The sequence below is a fragment of the Pyxicephalus adspersus genome, chromosome 2, assembly GCF_032062135.1.
Source record: "Pyxicephalus adspersus chromosome 2, UCB_Pads_2.0, whole genome shotgun sequence".
Taxonomy (NCBI): Eukaryota; Metazoa; Chordata; class Amphibia; order Anura; family Pyxicephalidae; genus Pyxicephalus; species Pyxicephalus adspersus.
This window is the reverse complement of record NC_092859.1, coordinates 88,582,590-88,605,592: the sequence shown is the minus strand read 5'-3', so window position 1 is coordinate 88,605,592 and position 23,003 is coordinate 88,582,590. Positions and strand designations below refer to the sequence as shown.

Genomic DNA, 23,003 nt, shown 5'->3' with positions numbered 1-23,003 from the left:
GTCATTTGCAATCCCTATTTAATGTACAGCGCTGCGTAATATGTTGGCGCTATATAAATCCTGTTTAATAATAATAATAATAATAATAATATTCAGGATGAAATGTACCATCCGTTTCACAGATATTTTTAGTTAATCCAGGCTTGCTCATAAAAGAGCCATATCTCAAACGGTACAATGTTGTATTTTGATGATTATATTGGATTTTACTTATAATGATTGTGTTCTTATTGTAAATTTATTTGTTTATTTAGCTATGTCTGTATTTCCATTTCCCCCCACTCCTATTTGCAGACCAAGCTGACTTGCAGGGGTTCGATCAAACTAAAACACCACCCGGGGTGTTTACTATTGTCATTCTTTTGTTGCAAGGTTTTTTTTAGGCTCCAGGATGGCTAACAGAAAGAACAGAGTAACTTTAAAATAAGAACATTTTGGACGAGAGTATATCAAATAGCTTACACTTTAGTGGGTTTTGCAGTTTCTAAAAAATCGGCAGAGGCACTTCTGAAACCATTGTTTTGTACTAATATTCAATTTAAATTGTTAACATATCTGTTCACTTCAGCCAAAATGGTATTGGCAAAGGCATGGTGGTCTAAAACCCCAATGTGCAACAAGTTAAGAAGAAAAAAAATGTCCTGGTTTCTAGTGAATGAAAAGATAAGAGCGATATTGACTGCTTTGGTTCCTAAATTCCAAAAAATATGGTCACCATGGATTGAGCACTATATGCCTAATGGCTGGGATTGGTCAATGTTGACCATATAGTTACATCATTGATTAAGTAGGTTGTAACATATGTTCCCTTTTCATATGCGGGATTGTTAGCTGGCCTGCCCCTCGTCCCCCCCTTCTTCCTTAGTCTTTGTTTTTTAGTGTTGTCAATGTTACATGTAATATGATAAGATTATTTAAGTATGTATATATGTCATGTTTAACTGATTGGCAAAAAAGGTATGCTATAATTAGATAAAGTGAAAATAGAAATAATAGGAAAATCTGCAGTATAACCAGCATAATATAAAGTGGAAAAGAAAGGTGAACTCTTATTGCATTCCTAAGTGTAAGGGAGTAATGAAGGTAGGTCTTTGCCAGTTACCATGGTTGAGAGCATATCCACCTCTGCACCCTACTATTGGTCTGTTATTATTATGCTCAGCCTCATTGATCCATGAACTTGGACAGTGGCAACTAGTAAAAATGTGCGTAAGTGTGCCCTTGAATTATAGCTGTAAGCGAACGATTAACGACCGATCGGTGGAAACCAAAGACCGTCCCGGCGGATCTGATTGGGCGACGATCGTTCACTATCTATTGTGTGTAAGGTCATTCAGTGATTGTGGATGGTTCTGTAAAACACTTTCTCCTGTACATGTCACTTCCTGCATCGTTCAAACAATCGTTTCTAGTGTGTGTACATTATTGGTGGATTAAATTTGAACTACCGTAAAGTTTCTGTATGTACAGAATTGTGCACAATATGATCGTTCAAAATATTTGTGAATAATCATTGATCGCTCGTTAATCGTTCGTTTTCTAACGACAATTATTGCACGTGTGTACTCTCAGCATTTGTGTATTCTCAGAACCCCCCGAATCATTGTACACAACAGTGTTTAAACTTCTTTGAATATGTGTTTGTGTTTGGGGTTTTCCTTTCCAAGGTAAACAGTAGTCAGAAGGCGGTTGCTTTTTCTTTTATTATTATTATTTTTTTTTTTTCTGTCTCTGTATTCTAGAGGACATTTCCTCCCTAAATGACAAAACAGAAAAGTGGTAAACATACAAACTTACAAAGTGAGAAGAATTCCCTTTTTAGACAAGTTGTCCTTGGAACAAGTATTCCCTTTAGAAGATTACCCCACCACTCTCTTGAAGCCAGCTGTATAATTTTGGATTTTGTTTCAGTAACAATAGTTAATAGTACAAACATATGAGTTAATCTCTCCAATGAGGACACAGATACCAGATCTAAAACTTGCACACATATACTTTTAACAGTCTCTTTTGGCTGTGGATTTTGAAGGCCAAGGATATTTGGGTTCTTCACAGTGCAGCTTGATGTGTCCAATTCCATATTATTGATATGTTTGTGTGAATAGGGCTATTTCAGATCCGCAGTGAGAGAGCTCCACAGCAGTGCTATCCGCTGTCATTTAATGGAGCAGGTTGACAATTTTCCAACATTCCTAAAAAGCAACAAGTTACATTTGGCCATGTGGTTGTTGCTTGAAGATTTGTGTCTTGGCGACAGCCGTGTGCACATCTGGTTACCTGTGATGCTGCTCTGGGGTACACAGCAGCACTTTGCTATGCAGCCAGGAGCTTCCAAGCACACAATTCTACTTTGCGGCTATGAAAGGGACCTTATAATACATCTTCTGATCAACATCATATGTTCTTATCAACTAAGTGCCAAAGGCTTTTGGACTATAGAGCTGACATAGACATAGGCCACAGCATTCAGAAATTGCAGACTGTCTGTTTTCCGTACTATACCAACCTCGAAGGACTTTACTGTCTGATATTATGTAGATAAAATAAAATGTTACAATATAGGCACTCTGTACTATATTTATATTCGTAAATTGTGATTAATGCTTCCTGTAAAAGAAAATACTATGATAGGTTTTGACTCCAGAAACAGGTAAGCTAAATAAATATTCACTATCTGTAATACTTTTTGAAACAGGAAGCTGCTTCAGGCTTTGTTATACCTTTTGAAATGTCATTAGAATGATCACTTGTCGAATTGCTTTGTAATAGGCAGGAGCCTGCGTTTGCCTTGACCTGTCAGAAATAAAATATATGGCTTGTAGTGGAGATTCTTCCATTAGTGAAAATTCTATTTCAATCTCTCTGGCAATAAAGACCTTTAGATTTGCCTAGCACATTGATCTTTGCATTTTAACTTGGGGTGCCTAAGGCATTAACCTATAAATTCACGCAATATGCATCGTTTCATGTACATGTTTTGTTTAACCTAGTACAGTAGCATGTGCTTGTATGTCTGAGCACCAGTTAACACCATGTATTTTTTCTCTCCCTTGCTCTTCCTGATGCTGCTGTATTTACCATCACATCATCTTGCTTGCCCTTGGCGCTGGATTACTGCTCTGATTCCTTTTGTCACCAATTCTCAAACAGCAAAATTCTGAGATCAAAGACACCCTTGGATCAACACGTAAGTGAAAAAGCATGCTTGTTTGTTATGTGACACACTGGCAGGAAGTACATGTTATAGGTTTGTTGTTTTTAGATTCAATCATGCAATCTGTGGAAATAATAGCTCCAAGTTCAAAATGTTATTGATTGATGTGATTATTGCTTTGTTTGCTGGTGGGGACTGATTTGTAGGTTTAAACAGATAAATACATACAAAATAATATAAATGGGAGCCGTTTTATCTTGTGTGTAACTCCAGTGTGTCCAGTAATTCTTAAATGACACATCCTTGCCCAACAGCACAGCAAGATGGAAGACACTTCTTACTCTGTTAGCGTTATTAGTGGTGTCCTCTGTATGCCTCTCCACCTATTGACAGTGAAGTGTAACAGCAGACTGGTGGGGTCCTCATCTAATCACTGTGCTCTCTTTTCTCTCCAGCTCACCTGGTTGGTTCTACGTGTCCCAGAATTCACGAAGTATGACCATAGACCGGCTAACTGGTGGCCACTCCACCCCCTTAACCATTGCTGTTATTACCCACTGAATATTTGGGGGCTCTTGCCAAGAGGATAGCAAGGTTCAAGGAGGCAGAACAGCCAACAGCTAGCCAGTTTGCTATGTGTAAATTCAGAATTTTAACTGCTATTTTACAGGGGATTGCAAGGGACTGGTGCAAAGTCAAATCACACTAATTACAATTATTAAACTTTAATTATGAATACCTGGCTGCCCCAATTTATGTATTTTATATCTTCCCTGGGTTTAGATTACCCAACTTTATAAAGCATGCAACGTTTAAGGCAATGGTATAGAATTATGGGATGAAAACAATGGGAAATGTGCTCTGTCTATGTGTTTACCACCATTGATTTAGACAAGCACCACTGAGAGCCGGGGAGCATCAGATCATTCATACAAAAATTAGGGCACTAGGGCAGAATAATATTGCAATTTAGTAATTATCAGTCATCTTCCATGTTGATTTTTATGACTTTTGTAATGTTTTATGTTCTTGATTTACAACAATTTAAATATAACCCAAGCTAATATATATCAGTCTTGATCTGGGCAATGGTTCCTATGTTCGCGTTCCGAAACAGGAGCATTATATCCACTTCTAGTTCCACCATGACAGGGAGTGTGTACGGGGCTGGAATTCTCCAATAATGTTAGCATCTCGTGTGTACGGGCGTGGAATTCTCCAATAATGTTAGCATCTCTTCCTCCACACATGAAGGAAGGATCTATGCATAGCTCCTCTGTGTCATGCTTGTTTTGTGTTTATAGAGAACATCTACTCTTCGTGTCATGTGATTGACCCACATGTTATCAACTTGACACTTCCTTCTAGGCTACAGTTTTTAAAGTCCCTCTGAGTGCATCTTCTGGGTCACTTTTTAATTATATCAACTGTGCTAGTTCCAGCCTTACTTTTTATCACTGGTAAAGCGGTTACTGATCTCTCTATAAATATCAGATCTGTTTTTCAGTGTCCAAAACTTAGAAAGAAAATACTTGGTAAGAACCAGGGTTTAAACATTAACTCTTCTGTGACTAGAGGTCATTGATAATGCTTAGACAAGTCAACTGCTTGCTTAATGGCTTCCTGTTACCCATTTTCAACCATTAGGCACCTGGAAGCATTCAATAGCATTTTTGACAGACATTTGCTGAAGAGGTTGAAAGTCTATGGAAGTGATTTGAGCAGCAATGCATTTCAGTTATAGGTTGCTGCAATACACATCGAACTGAAGAAATGTTGTGCTGAACTTTTTTCACACATTTGTGGGTCAATATTTTTAAATAATTAAGTAAATTGCTTAATGAAACATACTTCAATGCTTCAATATATGCATGTTTGGTGTAAATGGACCCTGACTGTTAATGGATTTTTTTTTTGTTAGTAGAGTTTTGTCCTAGGCTACCTTTAGAGAGTATCAAGAATATACAAACTCTGGCAATATCTGTTATTAACCATACAAGTATATTTTAATTCAGCAGACTATGTGGTGAGTTAGATATGATCATCCTTCTATTAAAATAGTCTATCTTTGGTTCATTTTCCCTGGTGATTTTGAATCATAAACTGTATAAAACTAGTAAGTGTAATAATTTTCTATTTCCTAAACATAAAAAAAAATACATCTCCCTTTTATCCAGCTCTAGGTGAAGCCAAGAAGAATGCTTTTACGTTTCTAATATCTACCTTGCTGCTATTTGGGATTATTAAATTCTCTGTTTTCATGCACCCTTTGCTTCATTCATTCTGTAACTTTTACTTGACAACTGGATACATCCTTGCAAATGTTGTCTCTGTTTTGTTTGCTCCTCTGATATTCCTACAGGTCTAGAATTGGCTTGGTTTCAGCAGCCAATCAGTGGTTTGTGTAATATCTTTGCATGGAGATTGCACCATGAGATTTATTCATATGTCCTGACCTTTTAAATTTATCTACAATAAACTGACTAATAATATATAGCACTGAAATGTATCTTAACTTAACCTGAAGACACATACAAAAAGATATTCTTCCTGTATTTGCTGTATTTACTCAATGCAACTTACAACACCCATGTGAAAGATATAAAAGCAACAGTTTAGTAAAAAAATGAATGTGATTGATAAAGTATCATCAATTAATTACAGCCTTTATTTTTTTGGGGATACTTCTTTACAAACTTTGCACATTTAGACGGTGCAGTGTTTGCCCACTCTTCATTACAGAACCGTTCAAGCTCAGTCATATTGGATGGTGGACTGAAATCTTAGTCATTCCACAGATTTTCAGTATGATTTAAGTCTGGGCTTTGACTAGACCACACTTGGACATTCTCCTTTTTCTTCTTGAGCCACTTTATGGTCAATTTTGCTGTGTGTTTTCAATCATTGCCATGTAAGGTAAGCATTCTTTCCATCCAAAACTTTCTGGAAAAGGACAGCAGGTTTTTCCCAAAAATTTGACATTTTTTGTCCCATCCATTTTTTCTTTCTATCCTAACAAGTGTCCCAGTCCCTTCTGTAGACTCTGACAACATTATGCTACCATCTCCATTATTTTCTGTAAATATGACATTCTTTGGATGTGTGCAGTATTTGTTTTCTTCCAGGTGTACCTTTTGGTGTTGAGGCCAAATAGTTTGATTTTGGTTTTGGTAGAGTTTTCTCTGCTCCTTTGTATTATCAAAATCTTTGAAATCTACATTTTTTGTGTGTTTGTCTCCTGATTTGTGCTGGTCCCCAACTTTATCTCTAAAACTTTTTCACAATGCTTTGAACTACCAAGATTGGGAATGTTGAGGAATAGCTGTTTTTGTTGCTGAAATTACAATTGATCACAGATTGAAACCAAATATAAATTATAATCTGTAACTGAGAAGGTAATCAGTTACCCCTGAATAAGTTAAAACATTTTTATGGGGAGGCTTTATTCACATCAGAAGTTGTTTTCTTCTTGAATTATTCCTTATTTATCATTCACTTGGATGTTATAAGAGTAAATACAACTGGAAAAATATTTTTTGTGTGTGTCATCAACTCAGCGGAATGTTAATTTGTGGAAGGGAGCTGATTCTTTTTATACCTAATATATGTTGTTTTTTTGTCAAACGTGGTTTGTGTATATGTATTATGGTTTGTGTACTTTTATCGTACTATGGAACAGAAAATTCCTTGGACCTATACACACCTACATGTGCTGACCACTCATTCTTCAAATTAAAAGGAACAGTGTGAATCCAGCCTAAATAAAACTAGTGTTAGACAGTTAAACATAGTAAGAAATTACAGGGAGCCCGGTGAGAAACAAGGGTTTCCAAAAAGTTGTCAATAGTCGATATTTATTCAAATGTTAGACAATTTCAAGTCTTGTTGCATGATAAAGATTTATTGTGTTAAACTTCATATGGTTTCTGTTGCAGAGTAAATGCCAAAACCAAGTTTTCTCCAGGGTTTAAGCCATGTTTGATGATGTTGTCACATCAGTTCAGCTGAGCTGGAAAATTACCTAGTTTGACCCTACTTTTTAGAAAAGGTCACATGAATGGGTGCCTAGCATTTCAGACATATGGCCGACACTAAAAGTGAAGTAGAACAACCTTTTCTTAAGTTATGAAAATACTTTTTATTGCGCTAACATATATCTTCATATAAACTTTTATCACACATTTTCACTTTTAAAATGCTTTATAAATGGTAGAAGGCTCTTTTGTGGATCTTTATTAGTCACTCTTTTGATGAAATACTGGATTGAGTCCAGGTTGAAACAGAACCAATTGAGTCAGGGATCATCCTTCTATGTAGTTGTCAACCTTTTTGTGTCAGTTTGCTTTTCATGCTGCTTGATGTACAATTTTTTCACACATGGTAATCAGTGGCTTTTCGTATCCTAACAAAGCCTCATCAAAGAGCACAGTTTCATATACAAGCAGAACAGCTGCTTTATTCACAGTGAGGACTGAGACAGCTTGATATCATGTGATGATTCCCTTTTCAGGCTCACTCAGATTCCAAATCCTCCAACCGTTATGAGGACTTGTTCCAACATTGTGGCTTTTAGACTGTCTCTGCTTGTCCCTTATACATCCGCTATCCTGCCTTTTGCTGGCACTCGTTCTTCTCTAGCATTTGAGAAATGTCGTGTTGCCATGTTTTTTTGCCGTTAGCATGCCAGCACTCTAAATATATCTCGGCTGGGGATTGTTTGACATAATGCTGTTATCACTGAAAATACACATGCTGGCAGATTGCTTCACATCTCCATACCCCGGCTCACATTGTAAATGATATGTGTTTATAGAAACATTGGCAGCAAGTCTGTTCAGTTTTCAAGATATTAACTTTTCTACTTACTGTTTATTGCTTGTGTGCCCAACTCCTCCTCTCCAGTTTCCATAGAGTCATGATTAAACTTTAACTCTAGGCTGATAATAAAGAAAAAAAAACATCCATATCACTTCTAATGTATTTATTAAAATGAATTAGCAAAAGCACCTGGATCTGTCTAGGTGTCGGCCTCCTCTAATTCCTTGCACAGCCACACTTAGCTTAGGATATGGAGGGATGGAAAGCTAAACTGATCAAGGCTCCATTGCTGTCTAGTGCATTATGTTGGCCCTGATATAATAATTTTTCTTCAAGACCCAACAACATTGGATATCATGCAAGAACCTAGGTGAATCGGCAAACATGCTGAGAATTTCTGAAAGTTCAGTGAAATAGAAGTGTGATTACAGTGACATGAAATGCACCCTAAAGGAGAACCATGATTATTACAAAGAATTTTAATATAGGCTTATGGACATAACTATAATTGTACATCTGCTGTTTCACTGGCCTTTTAACAATCTCTTTCTGGCCTGCTATGACAGTTTTTAAAAATCTAGTCACTGTTAGCTGAATCCCTTCTGTCTCTTCTCAGGTTCTCCTTTGTTCTCTATTCTACTTTAGTGAGTTTGGGCATTTTTTTGCACTGCTGAGCACCTTGGCAATCGCAGTTGGTGTGCAGAAAAGTGCCTACTAGCATGTTTAAGTTTATTTATGTGTGTATTTGGCTTCTATTTCTAAAGGTGTGCTTTGGAAAGTGGTCTTAACACTGAAAAATATAAATTACAAGGGTATTTTTTTAATCTCCCTGGAGAATTGGCTGCCCTACTTGTGGCTTCTTACTCAAACTTCATAAAATTCCAGCTCATTTATATCTATTGCACGTCTTGCACATCAGCTGACCTATGCTTCCAAGATAAATGTGTCACCCCATATATGACATCACCACTTTTGGTTTACTACTATGGCAACTTTTTACCTAATTTTTCATACTACTTGCCATGTTAGCTGCTGTACATGTGCAAATAACAAGCCATGTTCTTGTAGCGTTTGTGACTCCATGCCTCAGATACCTCCTTCTCACTGGTTGACGGGATGGCCTTTTTTCCCTTTCTTTCTTCTTTTTTTTTTCCCCCCTGAATGTTTGAATTGCAAAGAACAAACAAATCACGGCAATTTAAAGCCATTTGTAGCTTGGTCACTTGGCACTTTCAACATAATAATTTGTTTCACTAGGTAGAAACATTGCAGCCAGCTACAGAAGCAACTCTAAAGCTGGCTATAAATCACCAGGGGAAATAATGAGAAATATTAGTAGCAGCTACCAATTTGCTGGTGCGACATGACCCTTACTAGGAATTGACGTAGTATGCTCTTTTATGGCCTCCTAATTCCTGATTTAACAACTGCTGAGCTTTGCTTCCAATCAGACCTCTCTATAAGGAGGAGGGTATTAATAATATTACATTATAATGTTTTCCTGTGCACTGAGATTTTATTAAACTTCATTTACTACAATTTTCATCACTCAAATGTAATATTTACTTGTATTTATAGGGATATGCAACTTCAGAATCTTATCTGCTGGCTTTGTCTCCAGTCATTCTAGTTACAGTTGTTAAATCTTTACAGCGGAAAAATAATTTAAAATGCTCAAGCTACGTATAGAATATATTTCCGATTCTGAGTATGTAATGACCAGTGCAGTAAGCATTGATCTTCTGTGTATTGGAGGCAGCTGTGCAATAACCACTGATAACCCAAGTAAACAGATTTCACTGACAACAATAGTAATGATGAGACTGGTAAATAGACCTAGATACCTAACAGTGCAACAGATACCTAAAGAAAGCTGGAAAAAGTAGAAAAGTTACATATAGTAACCAGATTAAAGAAATTTCCATTTTCTAGCTATGAGCAAATTCTGTACATTGAAAAGTTTCAATACTTTTTGTAAATATGAAAATGCCATTTATCTATACAAATGTTAAACTTACTATTTTGAACTCAAAAACAAAATCATGGTCTAGAAGAGATATAAAACCAGAATGCACATTTACACATGCGTAGAATTCAACTTAGAAGACTACATGCATGGGGTAGGTACATAGATGACAGCTGTTAAACCTGTATTTGGCATCTTTTGCAGCACATCTTCTGGGGTTCTGGGTAAAAAGGCCCCCAGATCCACACATAGATTCTTGATTTGGGAAACTGGTGGGGGTCACCTCTTGACTACTTCTCTCTTTCTTTCAGAATGTGCATATACTGCATAACCTGATTTGCATCTATTCCTGCCCCGTGTTCTTGTTGCAATGAAATACTGCAACAAGAACAAGACTGGGCAGCACTAGGAACTGCAGTGAAATAAAAAAATTGTTTTTTAATTGGATAAATCACTTTACCCTCCTATTTTTACACAGATGTAATTTAAAATACATAAAAACACCCATACAGTTTTTGTATTGTTTGCAAAGGTATTTTGTACCAAGTCATGTGGCTGATAAGGGGTAGAATAAGTAAACACACCAATGATCATGCATGGTCACAAACTGTTTTAAACACTCCATTCATACATGTGGGAGGTTCCAAGAGTTTGTAGACATAATGAAGCATTTTTGCTTATTTATGAGTGTTTTAGCACTGTCCAAACAGTGTAGACTGCATTCTCTTTGCACTCCATTTACAAAATGCCCTTACGTTTTCTTGGTTGAACTGGCCCATCTGAATGAAAAGAAACTCCTTTCCTAAATTTTGTATTCAGCAGGGCACTATCGCAAAAGTGATGTTGTTTCTACAATAACGCCCTACCTAAATCATTCTTACCTGCTGTGAATGGGTAACTCATTATTGCTTGCCAGGATATCCGGTAATCCCGGCTTCCCCTGTGCTTGCTGGAACTGAATGAACTCCAGATGTCACCCCAGCCCTGTCAATCAAGATAGCCGAAGAAGGAAGAAGATGGTAACACCCTATGAAAAAGTGGGACAGGTGAGTATAGTGAGGTTTACTTCTGATTTATTGGATTATATAAAAAACAACCTATGTTAGTGACCCTTTAAGTTTATAGATATTTTTATATGTTATCTTGATAACTTTAATCAGAACTCAGTGCCAATAATGTCCCATTTTTAATCTTTGTAAAAAGCATTTTTTTTTTAGATATGTAAAGATAAGCACAGTGGTTAATATGCAGATAGACTATATGGAACAGTTACGTACAAAATGTGTTTAGAAGAATTAATACAAATTTACACGTATGATTCAGAGTTTATTTTTAGGAGCCCCGTCTGTAACATAGTGCCATGAACCTGCGAGTTGATGTGGTATTTTTCCACTTTCTTCCACAGGCTAAGCTGTTCAACAAGTGTCAGTTACTGAGGTTTGGGGCAAACTGTATAACAGTGCCTAGTAATGTGCTTGTAATGGTCATCTTCAGCCCCTTACCCCTCATTGTTGCTGTTGTCTACCGCCCTCCTGGCCCAGTATCACAATTTGTGAATAACTTTGCATCCTGGCTCCCACACATTCTTTCCCATGACCTGCCCACCCTAATCCTTGGTATCACTGTCTGTATTAGTCTGTCATTTGCAATCCCTATTTAATGTACAGCGCTGCGTAATATGTTGGCGCTATATAAATCCTGTGTAATAATAATATTAATAATAATAATAATAAAGGGTTTATACATTGTAAAAGGACAGTGTAAATTTAGGAGATTGTATTTTCTCTCCCTAATCTGTACCTAGTTTTAAATAATGTATAATTTGATTATGGCACAATCATTTCCGTATTCTATAGTATGGCTGGTTATACAGTATAGCTTTGTTTATGTGAAAGCTAATGTGCCGAACAAACTGATCATTTAGATTCATCGTCTGAATCCTTCCACCTAAAGGTCAGGTACCCAAATGTTCTGCAGTGTATCATATTTTTTTTTTTTTTTTTTTTATAGAACAGAAGCTAAATGGCAGACTTGTCCGTGTTACATGGCTGAATTTCTGAAAAATAGAGTGCTATAGCATCTACCTGTTAGATACTTGCAAGCTTTTACATAACTAATACAAATAACTGAATCAAAGCATAGTTACATTTTCCAGTGAGAGGCAGATTTGGTCAGTTCATATTTTTATTGTGGTAATCTCTCTTTAGCTGAACAGTCATATATTTAATTGAGCAGACAGATCCAAGAACTGGCTTTATCAGCAAAGAGATGCCCAGTAGTGCAGCCAAGTGATTTGCTGCTGTAATTCAGCTTGCTGGGCCCGAGCTGTCGTTGCTTTAAGCTGTTTGGGTAATCAGGAGCAGGATTTGCTAATGGCTGAGCAGAAGTGCACTTAGATGAAATAAATTAAGTCAGGCACAAAGTAATTTGTTCAGCATGTAATTCAATAAAAGCGTAAGGGAGCGCTGAATACCCATATCTAACATAAACCTCTTTCCTCTGGGTAATTTTCCGTAATTAGGGAATATCTGTACAGGTCACTTCTACATGTGAAGAATCCCATAGGGATTTGAAGATGACGCTCTGAATAAGACCGTGGAAACATGTTTTTCTTTCCTGTGTACAAATGTAGGGCAAATTTTGCATAATTTACTTGTGACTACAAGTTTTCTATTTGCTATAGATGCAAAATATGTCCTCTAATTCAACTGGTGATGGTGATCTGTGTAATGCCCTGGAATAGATTAGATTCAGGGTGTATCAATATAAAACATGTTTTCTTTGTGGTATCATGATTGTTTTCAGAAACTAATAAATTATAAGTTCAATGACTGTTTATTGATTTGTATTTGCTTTGTGTTAATAAATCTTTCTGCCTTTCATAGGAAATGCCTATTCTTTACAGGAATAGCAATTTGTCACTTTGAGTTAATTTTGTGGCATTTGTCAGTGTTAAAACGTTTATTCAAGTCTGTGGAATTATTTGCACCCAAATCCTCATACAGATGTCCAATGGATTGGGGACAATGTTTCATAATTGTCAGGGCTATGGAGTCGGAGTCGAGGAATTGGAGACAATTTTGGGTACTTTGGCTGCTTGTGTGTACCATGATGGAAGGATGTGTGTATGTTTCTGTATAAAACTGAAGGGCTGTGTGTATGTTTGTGTGTATGGTGCAGGAATGTATGAATGTTTTTTGTGTATGGTGCAAGAATGTATGAATGTTTGTGTATAGTGCATATTGTGTGTATGTTTCTGAGTAAAATGTAGGGCTTTGTGTTGTGTGTGTATAGTATATATGTTTGTGCATGTTTTTTTGTATAGGACTATAGCTTATTTGCAGGGCTATAGCTTATTTGTGCATATAGTGCTGTGTTGTATGTATGTTGGCAATAGTGCAGGACTATGCGTACATTTGTATTTAAATCAAAGAATATGCTAGTTAGTATAACATTTTTTATACTTATATATTAGTAAAAGCGTCACCCCATTCACAATGGCAAAAAGTCCGTCCACAAACACGATAGTCTGCTGTTTATGAGCACTTTACATTATTAAGTGATGGGAAACATTACGTGTGCCAATGTATTCTTGGGTGATGATGGTGAAAAACAATGTGATGCAAAAATTAGCAGTTTCAGTGGGTCTAACAAAAATGCACCTACAGGAGCATCAAATTCGAAAAGACACTTGCAGCAGTTTCATCCTAAAGTGTTAGAAGTTGTGAATGAGAATGAAATCAATGAAAATATTCCATCTACATCTGGGACAAAAAATGTTCAGAGATCTACTGGAGACCAGACACAACTAAGAAGACTCTTTATATCTGACATCGTTACCATAACAATGACAACAGAAAAATTCAAAAACCACATTATTGAAATTGTGGTAAAGAATAGAGTACCACTATCCTTTTGACAGACAAACTTTTTAAGCCTCAAAAGAGAAATGGCTTAAAAACTTGGTGTTTCTCTGGAAAGAGAAAGTAAAAGGAAACTTATGTAAAAAGGAAGAACTACAAAAGGTCTGCAGGGACATTTGTCTTCATAAAAATGGGTGCATGCACACGTCACAGAGCCAGTTATTTTGGTATTAATGTTAGATTTGTTCATGAAAATAATGAAACAATAACGCAAACCTTTGGGAGTAAAGGACACCCAGGCACATCACACCGGTGACTATCCTCAGACGTTAGTGGAGGATGTTCTGGAAGATTTTGAAATTAAAAAGGTAAAGAGTCTATGTAATGTGACAGATAATGCGTCTAATATGTTAAGCACAATTGAGAAAATGAATAAGGCAGATGAAGAATGTGACAGACAAATATTAAGGGAAGACAGTTCTGCAAGAATTAGAGAAAGTGAAAGCCAGGAGAATAGTGACATTTTGGATAACATTGTTGAAGAAGCATCTAAGAGATGGATTGAAAGATCGTCATACAGCTACTCTGATTGGCAAATTGAGGCAAGTAACTGTTGCAGCCAGGGCCCCTAAGACAGATGCGATTTTGAAAAGACGTGCAGGAAAAGGAGCCATTTTGGGTCAAACAACACGCTGGGGAAGCACTTATTTGATGGTAAAGTGTTTGCTTGAACTAAAAGACTTTCTTAGAAAGAACTAGACAATGAAAATGTTTTATTTCCTGAAAGCCAGTGAACACAAATAAAAGCACTGGAAAATCTACTTTCTAACCCCTTTACTGTCACCAAGAGTTTGCAATCTGAAGATTTTACACCTGGAAAATTCTTCTTAAAATGGAAGAGCTTGATATATTGCCTGAACTAAAGTGGAGGGTTAAAGCTGATGCCATTGTATCTTCAATGAAGAAAAGAAAGAAACTCTTACTGGATAATCGAATCTTGTTAGCTGCTATTTATGTTGATCCAATGAGCCAAATTTTGTTGAGCGATGACCAGACTGATACTGCAAAAAAGCCCTCTATGATGTAGCAGTTCGCATGAAGGGATTACTACCTGAAACACCACCACTGGATGAAGCTATACACACTGGTAACTCAGGATCACCCTCTTCAAATGAAGAATTAGACTTTGATTCCTACTTGAACAAAATGGAACTTTCACTAGTATAAAACGTTGCATATGCGTTAAAGATAAACAACCAGAAAATGTCCAAAGAAAGAGATTCCAGCAGGCGTTTTTCTAAAAGAAGTTAAAAAAAAGTATTATCACTCATCGAAACTGACTGTAGAAGAAGCCATCCTTGTTTATCCTGAGATTATTAGTGATGTGGCTAGAACCGTAACAGCAATGCCACCCACCCAAGTCAGTGTTGAAAGACTATTTTCAGCTCTAAAAGTAATCAAATTAGATTTAAGAGCTTCTATGAAAATGGATCTGGCAGAAGCTATTCCAATTCCTAAAACAACACTACATTGAGTTAGTTTTGGATTGCATTTAACAGCTATTCTACTCTCCAACTACATTCCAAGTTTATTATATAAAGTGTTTTAGGTTTTTCAGTTTTTGTTTTTGTTCATGTAGTTAAGCTTTGTTTTTGTTTTACAACTACCAAAGAATGTGGTTCATATTTTTAAACTGGTAAAGTTCCTGTTCCTGATTTTATGCATGCTCTGCTACTACTTTATAGCCACTTAACCCTATTGTTTTCATTTTTTTATCTTTTGTTTAAACTAGTCAATACAGTCGAGCGTTAGCTTCCCAGCCAGTAGTTCTGTGGTTAAATGGTGTGTATGTTGCCTTCCTTCAATCAACGTGGAAAATATGGTTACATATTACAGGGGTTTTCATTTTATCTTCACACTTTTGCATTCAAACTTCACAAAGAAATATTAAACCCCCTAATTATTCATAAATCAATAAATTATTATAAAATTTAATCTAACACAATATTTTTACTTTAAAGGTTTCACCCAAGCAACAATAAATAAAAACATGCAATAGGTAATTAAATGATTTAGGCTTAGGTATTTAGGCAAAAAGCTAAACATTTTTGTAAAATATTTTAAACAATCCTGCGCGCCTATTGTTAAAAAAAACACTATTGATGCTTTCTAATAAAGCACCCAAATTTTTAGCCTCTTTCTTCTTACTACTTCTTTCCATTTAGAGAACATGTTCTCAACATGATTATGAAATGGAGAGTATGGTGGTTAAAATAAGAGTTGGTGTCCCTTACTTTCAACCAAGCTCTTTACCTGGCTAGTTTTATGAAAGCGGACATTATCTATAATTAGGATGGCATGCTGAACACTCTTTTCACTAAAAACATTCAAAACCTCATAAATAAAAATTGAGGATTGCTTCTTGATTAAATGCTTGTTCTTTTGACTTATCCCACCCTAGCGGTATTCCCGAGAGTGACTCAGGATGGATTTTACCTGCAAGTAGCGGTAATCCAGCTCAGGGTAGCTTTAACTTAATAAAAAAACCTACTTACCTTGCTCTGTTATCGTCCCCTGTCATCCTGCTGGTCCCTGCAGGTCCTGGGGACACGTCCTGTCTTCGATCTTCAGCCGTGCAATGCAGAGACGATCTCTGGCGTTTCCCAATGACGCTGGGGCGGTCATATCGGCAGGAAATTCAAATAATTTTGCTCATGCTTGTGACCTAAAGTGGAGGGTCCCATTTTTATTCCTCACACAACGAATTGAAAAATTTCTGGAATGCACTCCAGCCACAACATGCACCGCCCTTTGCCCAATAGGAGATCTTCCCCCTTTGGTTCTTAAAACCTACTTCATCAAGAAAGTAGATGTTTTTTCCATTTTCCTTAGCAATGAGATCAAGGATTTTGTTAGCATAGCTAAGCCTTTCTTGAAGAGAGTGGTAATCATTATGCCTTGCGGGAAATAAAGAAGTTTTTTTAATGACAATTGGAATTTATCAATGCATCTATTGTTGAAATAGATACAATAATTCCAAGTTTGGCAAATAATTAATTGATCCTTCATTTCCCTAAAGCTTATTCCGCAATTTTCCGATATCAAGTTGCATAACTCCTCCTTATGGGCTTCATCTAACTTTGAATTTCTCAGACCTCATCTTGGTAATTTTTCCACGCTACCAGAAGATTCGTAGGTCTTAATAATTTTGGTTATGGTTGTACGATTACAACCCAAAACTATTGCTATCTGGGAGGCATCACTTCCATTCAGATAACTGTCTACCACTCTTTGACGTTCTGCAATACTTAATTCTCTGGCCATAAGGGTAAGTGCAATACTAAATATAAAGCTAATAACTTTGAAGATAAAAAGATCAATAATATTGTCATCTTAAAACTTAGTATAAATCCCTGAAATAGGGATATTTATTTTTTAAATTATATAAAGTAAAAAACATAGTTGACAAATCATCCATTTATTTTCATATAGTTTTAATAATGTTTTTGAGAAAAACTTTTATGGTAAAAAGATTGTGTTATATTTAATTTTTTAATAAATTTATTTATGAAAAATAAAGGGGTCTACATTTTTTTGTGACGTTTGGTTCCAAAAGTGTGAAGTGTGAAACTCTGTAAATACAGAGGAGTCGTAGTGGGGGGTACCAGAAACTGAGCAGCCAGAGTCGAAGGATTTAATCACCGACTCCACAACTCTGATAATTGTTTGCAGTGAGAGATGAACAAATGAGCGCTGTACACACAGCACCATTATGCCCTAAAGAAAGGGAGGCACTATAAGTGAGTGGCACACCAGTGTACTTTCTTTCATAGGAGTGCACAGTAGTAATTTCTGATTGGTCATTCATCAATCCAACGTGGGGAATTTTTGAAGATGACATTTACACAGTAAGGCTGTGTTTTTATGTGTGACAAGATCACAATCATGTCATTCTTGTGTATTTGGTTAAATGATTGCACTTTAGTATTTTTTGGTATAAGAAGTGTATTGAATGTATAGTGTAGTCCTTTGTAATCTTTAAACAAAAAGAAGGTACAGGTTACAAAAGGATGAGCACCATCTATGTATGATTGGCTACTTGATATCAGCTAATCATGTGTAAGCTGCAGCTACATTTGTATATTGAAATGCTCATCAACTCTGCAGGTTTCTCCTGTAGATGGGAAAAGGTTGTATTTTAATTTTAGCAGCTCTGGTGCTGGGAGTTGAAATGATTTATTAAGGTGTGCATGTTTTCTTCTACATTAGACACATACATGTTTAATTAGATGTAACAAAAAGGTCATTAGAGATTGTGGGGCCTGGTTGTGTGAGAGTTTTCATGTGGAGATGATGGAGAAGTACAGCATGTTGCATGTAAATAGGATGTGTTGTTCTGTATTTCCTGTACAACTCCATACATTTAATAGATCGGCATTACTTGCTTTGTTATATACATCGGGCGCCTACAGTCCCATCTTACATATGTGTTGCAATGTCATAGTAGATCTGGCAGATGAGACACCGGCATCTGTCAACCCTTTGTGGTATGTTTCAGACAAGGAAATGCTCACATCACAGTTGTTTGTAGCAGTTTAATATGTTTGAATAATTGAAATAGTTTACCATTTATAGAAAGTAATAGTCTACATGGAAAGTATAGTGTTGACATCTTTGTAGAAGAAAAAGTTTTCAGTCTAGATTGTGACACCCAGAAATATGTTGTCTGGTCTTGCCTTGTCTTACTAAGTCACGCTGATGATGATGTACACTAGATTAGGGAAGTACTTGCTGTGAAATGATTCAGACCTTCCTAGCTACGGCTTTCTGAGAAAAAGGTGTGGTCAAAAAAAAAAAATCATATTTTTAATGCTGTGTCCTGGCTGTTTATTGTATCCCCCCAGACATGACAATTAGTTTTTATATTTGACCAGGATTTAGGTTTTAGCTGGAAAGCACTAAAATGACATTATAAGCTTCTATTCCCTTTGTATATTTCAACATGCTCCAATTTACTTTAATAATATAGTTGTTACTTTACTGCACATCCAAAGAATTTTAAACCTTGGTTGTGTTGCCCTCCATCCACACTCGCTTGTCAAAGCTTTGTTGGATGTGATTTCTGCACGTTTTCCAAGTACGCAGTAGAAATCACAATCTAATGCTTGGGAGCCACCTGCTGTGTGCTTAGGAAAAGCAGCCAGGGTCCTATGTTTTACTTTATTTCCTATAAGGATCAGACACTGGTGTCACTGCTGCTTTTTCCTAAAATTCATAAATATCCCCCGGGAAGGACAAAAGTTATCTTACTGTACAAGAATTCAGCATTCCTTCTTAAAGCTAGTATAACATTTTATAGTTTATGGGGTCATTATACTCTGCCAAACCCAGCTAGGACTTTGTGCTGAAGGGAAAACTCCCCTTGCTGCAGAGCTGTGTTTAGCTACATTGCCAGAAAACGATGATCAGAATGAAGGTATGGAATGTTGTCCTCCTTTTTTTTTTCTTTTTTAACAACATTTTTACTATACAACATGACAGGGTGGTCTTTAGATTTTACTTGTTGGTTGTAATCTGATGATCATTATCTGCTGTCTTCATTGGTTGTCTGTTAAATGACTTCCCTCAGTGTCTGTACCTAGCAAGATTTATTGGACAACCATATTGCCAGGTGAAGGAGGGTGGGGGTATGAGGCCTAGGAAGGGCTATAGGATAACCATAGTGTCAGGTGAAGGAGGGTAGAGGGGTATGAGGCCTAGGAAGGGCTTTAGGATAACCATATTGCCAGGTGAAGGAGTGTGGGGGTATGAGGCCTAGGAAGGGCTATAGGATAACCCTATTGCGAGGTGAAGGAGTGTGGGGGGGTATGAGGCCTAGGAAGGGCTATAGGATAACCATAGTGCCAGGTGAAGGTGGGGGGTACATTGGTGGTCAGTGAAAACTTCTTACCTTACTGGTCTTTCTCATGCTAAAGTTCTTTCTCTTCTTACTCCTCCTGGGACAAAGCAAATTCTGTAGCACAGGAAAAAGTGTTCTGCCACTTGGCTATCAGAACCTGCTCAGTTATGGGAAACACTGGAGTTATGTTGTAAACCTAGGACAAGCCAAAACCAGGAGATTTTGTGGGTTATCTTTTTGACCCGACAAACTTTGTTACTTACTGAGTTTTGCTTTCCACAGTCAACACTATTGTTTCCATCACTGACTTTCTCTTGCCCAGTCCAGTGTCCAGCCCAGTTCTAGTGTTCTGTTCAAACCTACTTATTATTCCATATTATTTTTTCAATCATGTACCATCCAATGTCTGTGTTCATGTGTTCATTTGCCTATTTTTTTAAAAAGAAATAGGTTTCAGCACTGTACAAACTTCTCTAACCAAACAAAATCAGGTTTGCTTTATATCTTCTAATAGTATATACATTACCAAAGGAGTTTTCATAGATCCCAGTTGTTTCTCTAGCTTTTCAAGCAGAGTCCCCCCCAACCCCACACACACACACACACACACACACACACACACACTCACACACACACTTACTATGTTTGCTTTACCTTTGTCTACATTATAGGTATATTTAGATTGTCCCAGTTACCTGCACTGACATGCTATAAAAAAACTATTAGTGGCCAGCAGCACTAGTCGTCATTGTTTTAGGAAGTCACATAATGGTGGGAGTTAAAGAAAGATTGCAGATAACTCAAGCTTTTATTACCGTTATAATGTTGTTATTGGAAATAAAGGACAAAAGTTAAATGACGGCTAAAATATTTGTTCCTATATGCTAGCTAATACCAAAGCTCAATGTAACTATAGCTTGGTGTTTGTCAGCCCTGTGAAAAATTTTGCACAGTACTAACACAAAAGTTTTATTTTTTTTACTTGTGTCCTATTTATAAATATTGAACATGTTGTTTGCCAGAAAAGCTGCATTATTTATTTATAGAAAAGTCATATTGCAATTTCCCCATTTCTAAAAGTTCCAATCCACCAAAGAGATTGCCACTTTTACAGTTAATAGCACATTTTGCATTTACGTGTCCTGTTCACCATATTTAGAAAATGGGTCAATCAGCCTCAACTTCTGTTCTCTGCTTTCAATGCCCAATTGCTAGGGAACAAAATTGCAAACCATTTTTATAAATAATGATAAAAGTGGCAATCCGATTTCTAAAAATATAGCTACCCACATTTAACATTTGGTAAGAGTATCCAAATGTGTTTTAAATGTTTTTTTTTTTTTTCTAGACAGTAATTTTATCTTTAAATAAAAATATAATATACTATATTTAAGTATTTTCACATTTTTCCAATTTCCTTTCTTTCATTATTAAATGGTGGTGTGAGTTCTCCCTCTAGTGGTGTCTTCGGGTTAATGCAGATGACCTACATGCTGAAACATTGTTAAAGGTACACTGTAAGAGATTGTAATATTTTGGACCACACTACCGACTGATACACTTGGAGGCTAAACTTTGCTGCCCTCAGACATTTTTTTTTTGCTAGTGTCTAGGCAATTTTCTGGCATTTGAAATGATTCCCTTACTGTAAAATAATGGATAAAGTAGACTGCTGTGATACAAAATCTGCCCATAGATAACAATATTTTTATGAGAATGACATACGGGTAGACATCTGGTGTCCTTAGTATCCCTAAGAACCTTCTTGTTGCTCTCATGACTCTCGGAGACTCCATCAGAAAAGCTGTTTTAACTAGGACTGCCTAGTCTCTGCCAGAAAAAAAAGTAGTTTAGATGTCAGAATTGCCAATTTTTGCCTCCAATGTGTATCCTTAATCTGCACAGTCCTCATGCATGTATCTAAAAGGGTTTGAGAGGGTTTGACCGTTGTATACTTTCAATGATAAATTTATGTTTTCCATTTTTAGAAACTACCATTTGTATTGGCCTGCCAAGGCACCATCCTTCACCCATGAAGCATAGCTGAACTCTGTCATTGCTAGAACCAGGGATAGTGATGATCGAGGCGTGGCATTGCCAGGGGAGTATTATATATATCACAGGAAGGCCATTTCAGTGGCATGGCATTATATTCACTATTGTAGGGGGATACAAGAGGAAACATAAGTTCATCACAGTCAAGTCAAGTCTTTCCTCTTAAAGTTCCCAGCAGAGGGCAGCAAATGATTTTAAACATGGTTTAGAATTTAAGTAAAAAGAATAAAATAAATAATGAGGCGTTATGATACTTTATTGTCTGCTTTTTACCATAGTCTCCATTCTTCCATTATTTTCGTTATTCCTGGACATTTGTCACTTTCCAGATTCTTTTCATTTGCCTCATGTTTTTGTAAATTTCTAATCCTATATACAGCTGGTAGATTCAAAATGTAAACATAAAATATTAACATAAAAGTACACGTTCCTTTGTGAAATTTTTTTCTTGTGACATGCCCCCCTCTTGTTTCACCAAAAATGTTAGTTGTAATACCATTTTCAGGGGTTTAAGCAATGATTTGTAAAAGTCACCAAGGAAATTCCAATAAGGGGGCAAATTAAACCCCCCCACCACCACCATCCCACATATTCCTCCTATCATCGCCTGTCTTTTCCTTGTTGTGGTATTCTGGCTAATAAGAATCACACATTACAAATTACAACAGATGTTCATTTTATTTTTCTGCCCAAAATTTGAATTTCCATGCACTTAGTCAATGCTTGAAGTGTATCTCCAGCGATTGTTTGAGTCAGGAGGAAATAAAAGCTGTTAGGGTTTTTATTGATGTCTCAGTCACCTATATTTTAGTAAGTAAGGGTAAATCCTCTGAGAGCAAAAAGAAACATACACATTTTTGAAAAGGCTTAGAACCATTCTCGGATATTTTTTTCCTAAAGAAAAGGATATTTAGCCTTGGTACCCTGGTATGACCAAGTATGTTCAAAATGTCTAGAAAGGTGATGGAAGGGTGAGACATATCACCTAGAATGCTGATGGCAGGGACCAAAAGCTTCCCTGTTGATGATGAAGATTACTTTATCCGTTTCCTTCCTGCCCTATCATTGCCGTCTGGACTACACCCCCCCCCTGCCAAATTTGGCATAATTTTATTCTTGTCAGTTCAATGGTTTTTAAAATTAAGCCCTTGGGTCACCTAAGGTTTCCAAAATTAACCTGGGTTTGTGATTAGAGGAAGTGGCAATCACCAATTTTTGCTGGGCCAATAAGGGATTATGTGAATGTAA

At 36.6% G+C, this 23,003-nt stretch overlaps 1 protein-coding gene across 3 annotated transcripts in view; it reads left to right on the top strand.

Moving 5' to 3' along the window:
• The window catches only part of OSBPL8 (oxysterol binding protein like 8), a 141,484-nt gene that overhangs the window by 53,528 nt on the left and 64,953 nt on the right, over nucleotides 1–23,003 (top strand). For all 3 annotated transcript variants that reach the window (XM_072401391.1, XM_072401392.1, XM_072401390.1), the window contains one exon: nucleotides 3,151–3,187. In XM_072401391.1, coding sequence (XP_072257492.1) covers nucleotides 3,151–3,187 — 37 coding nt within the window. The remainder of the gene's footprint in view (nucleotides 1–3,150; nucleotides 3,188–23,003) is intronic.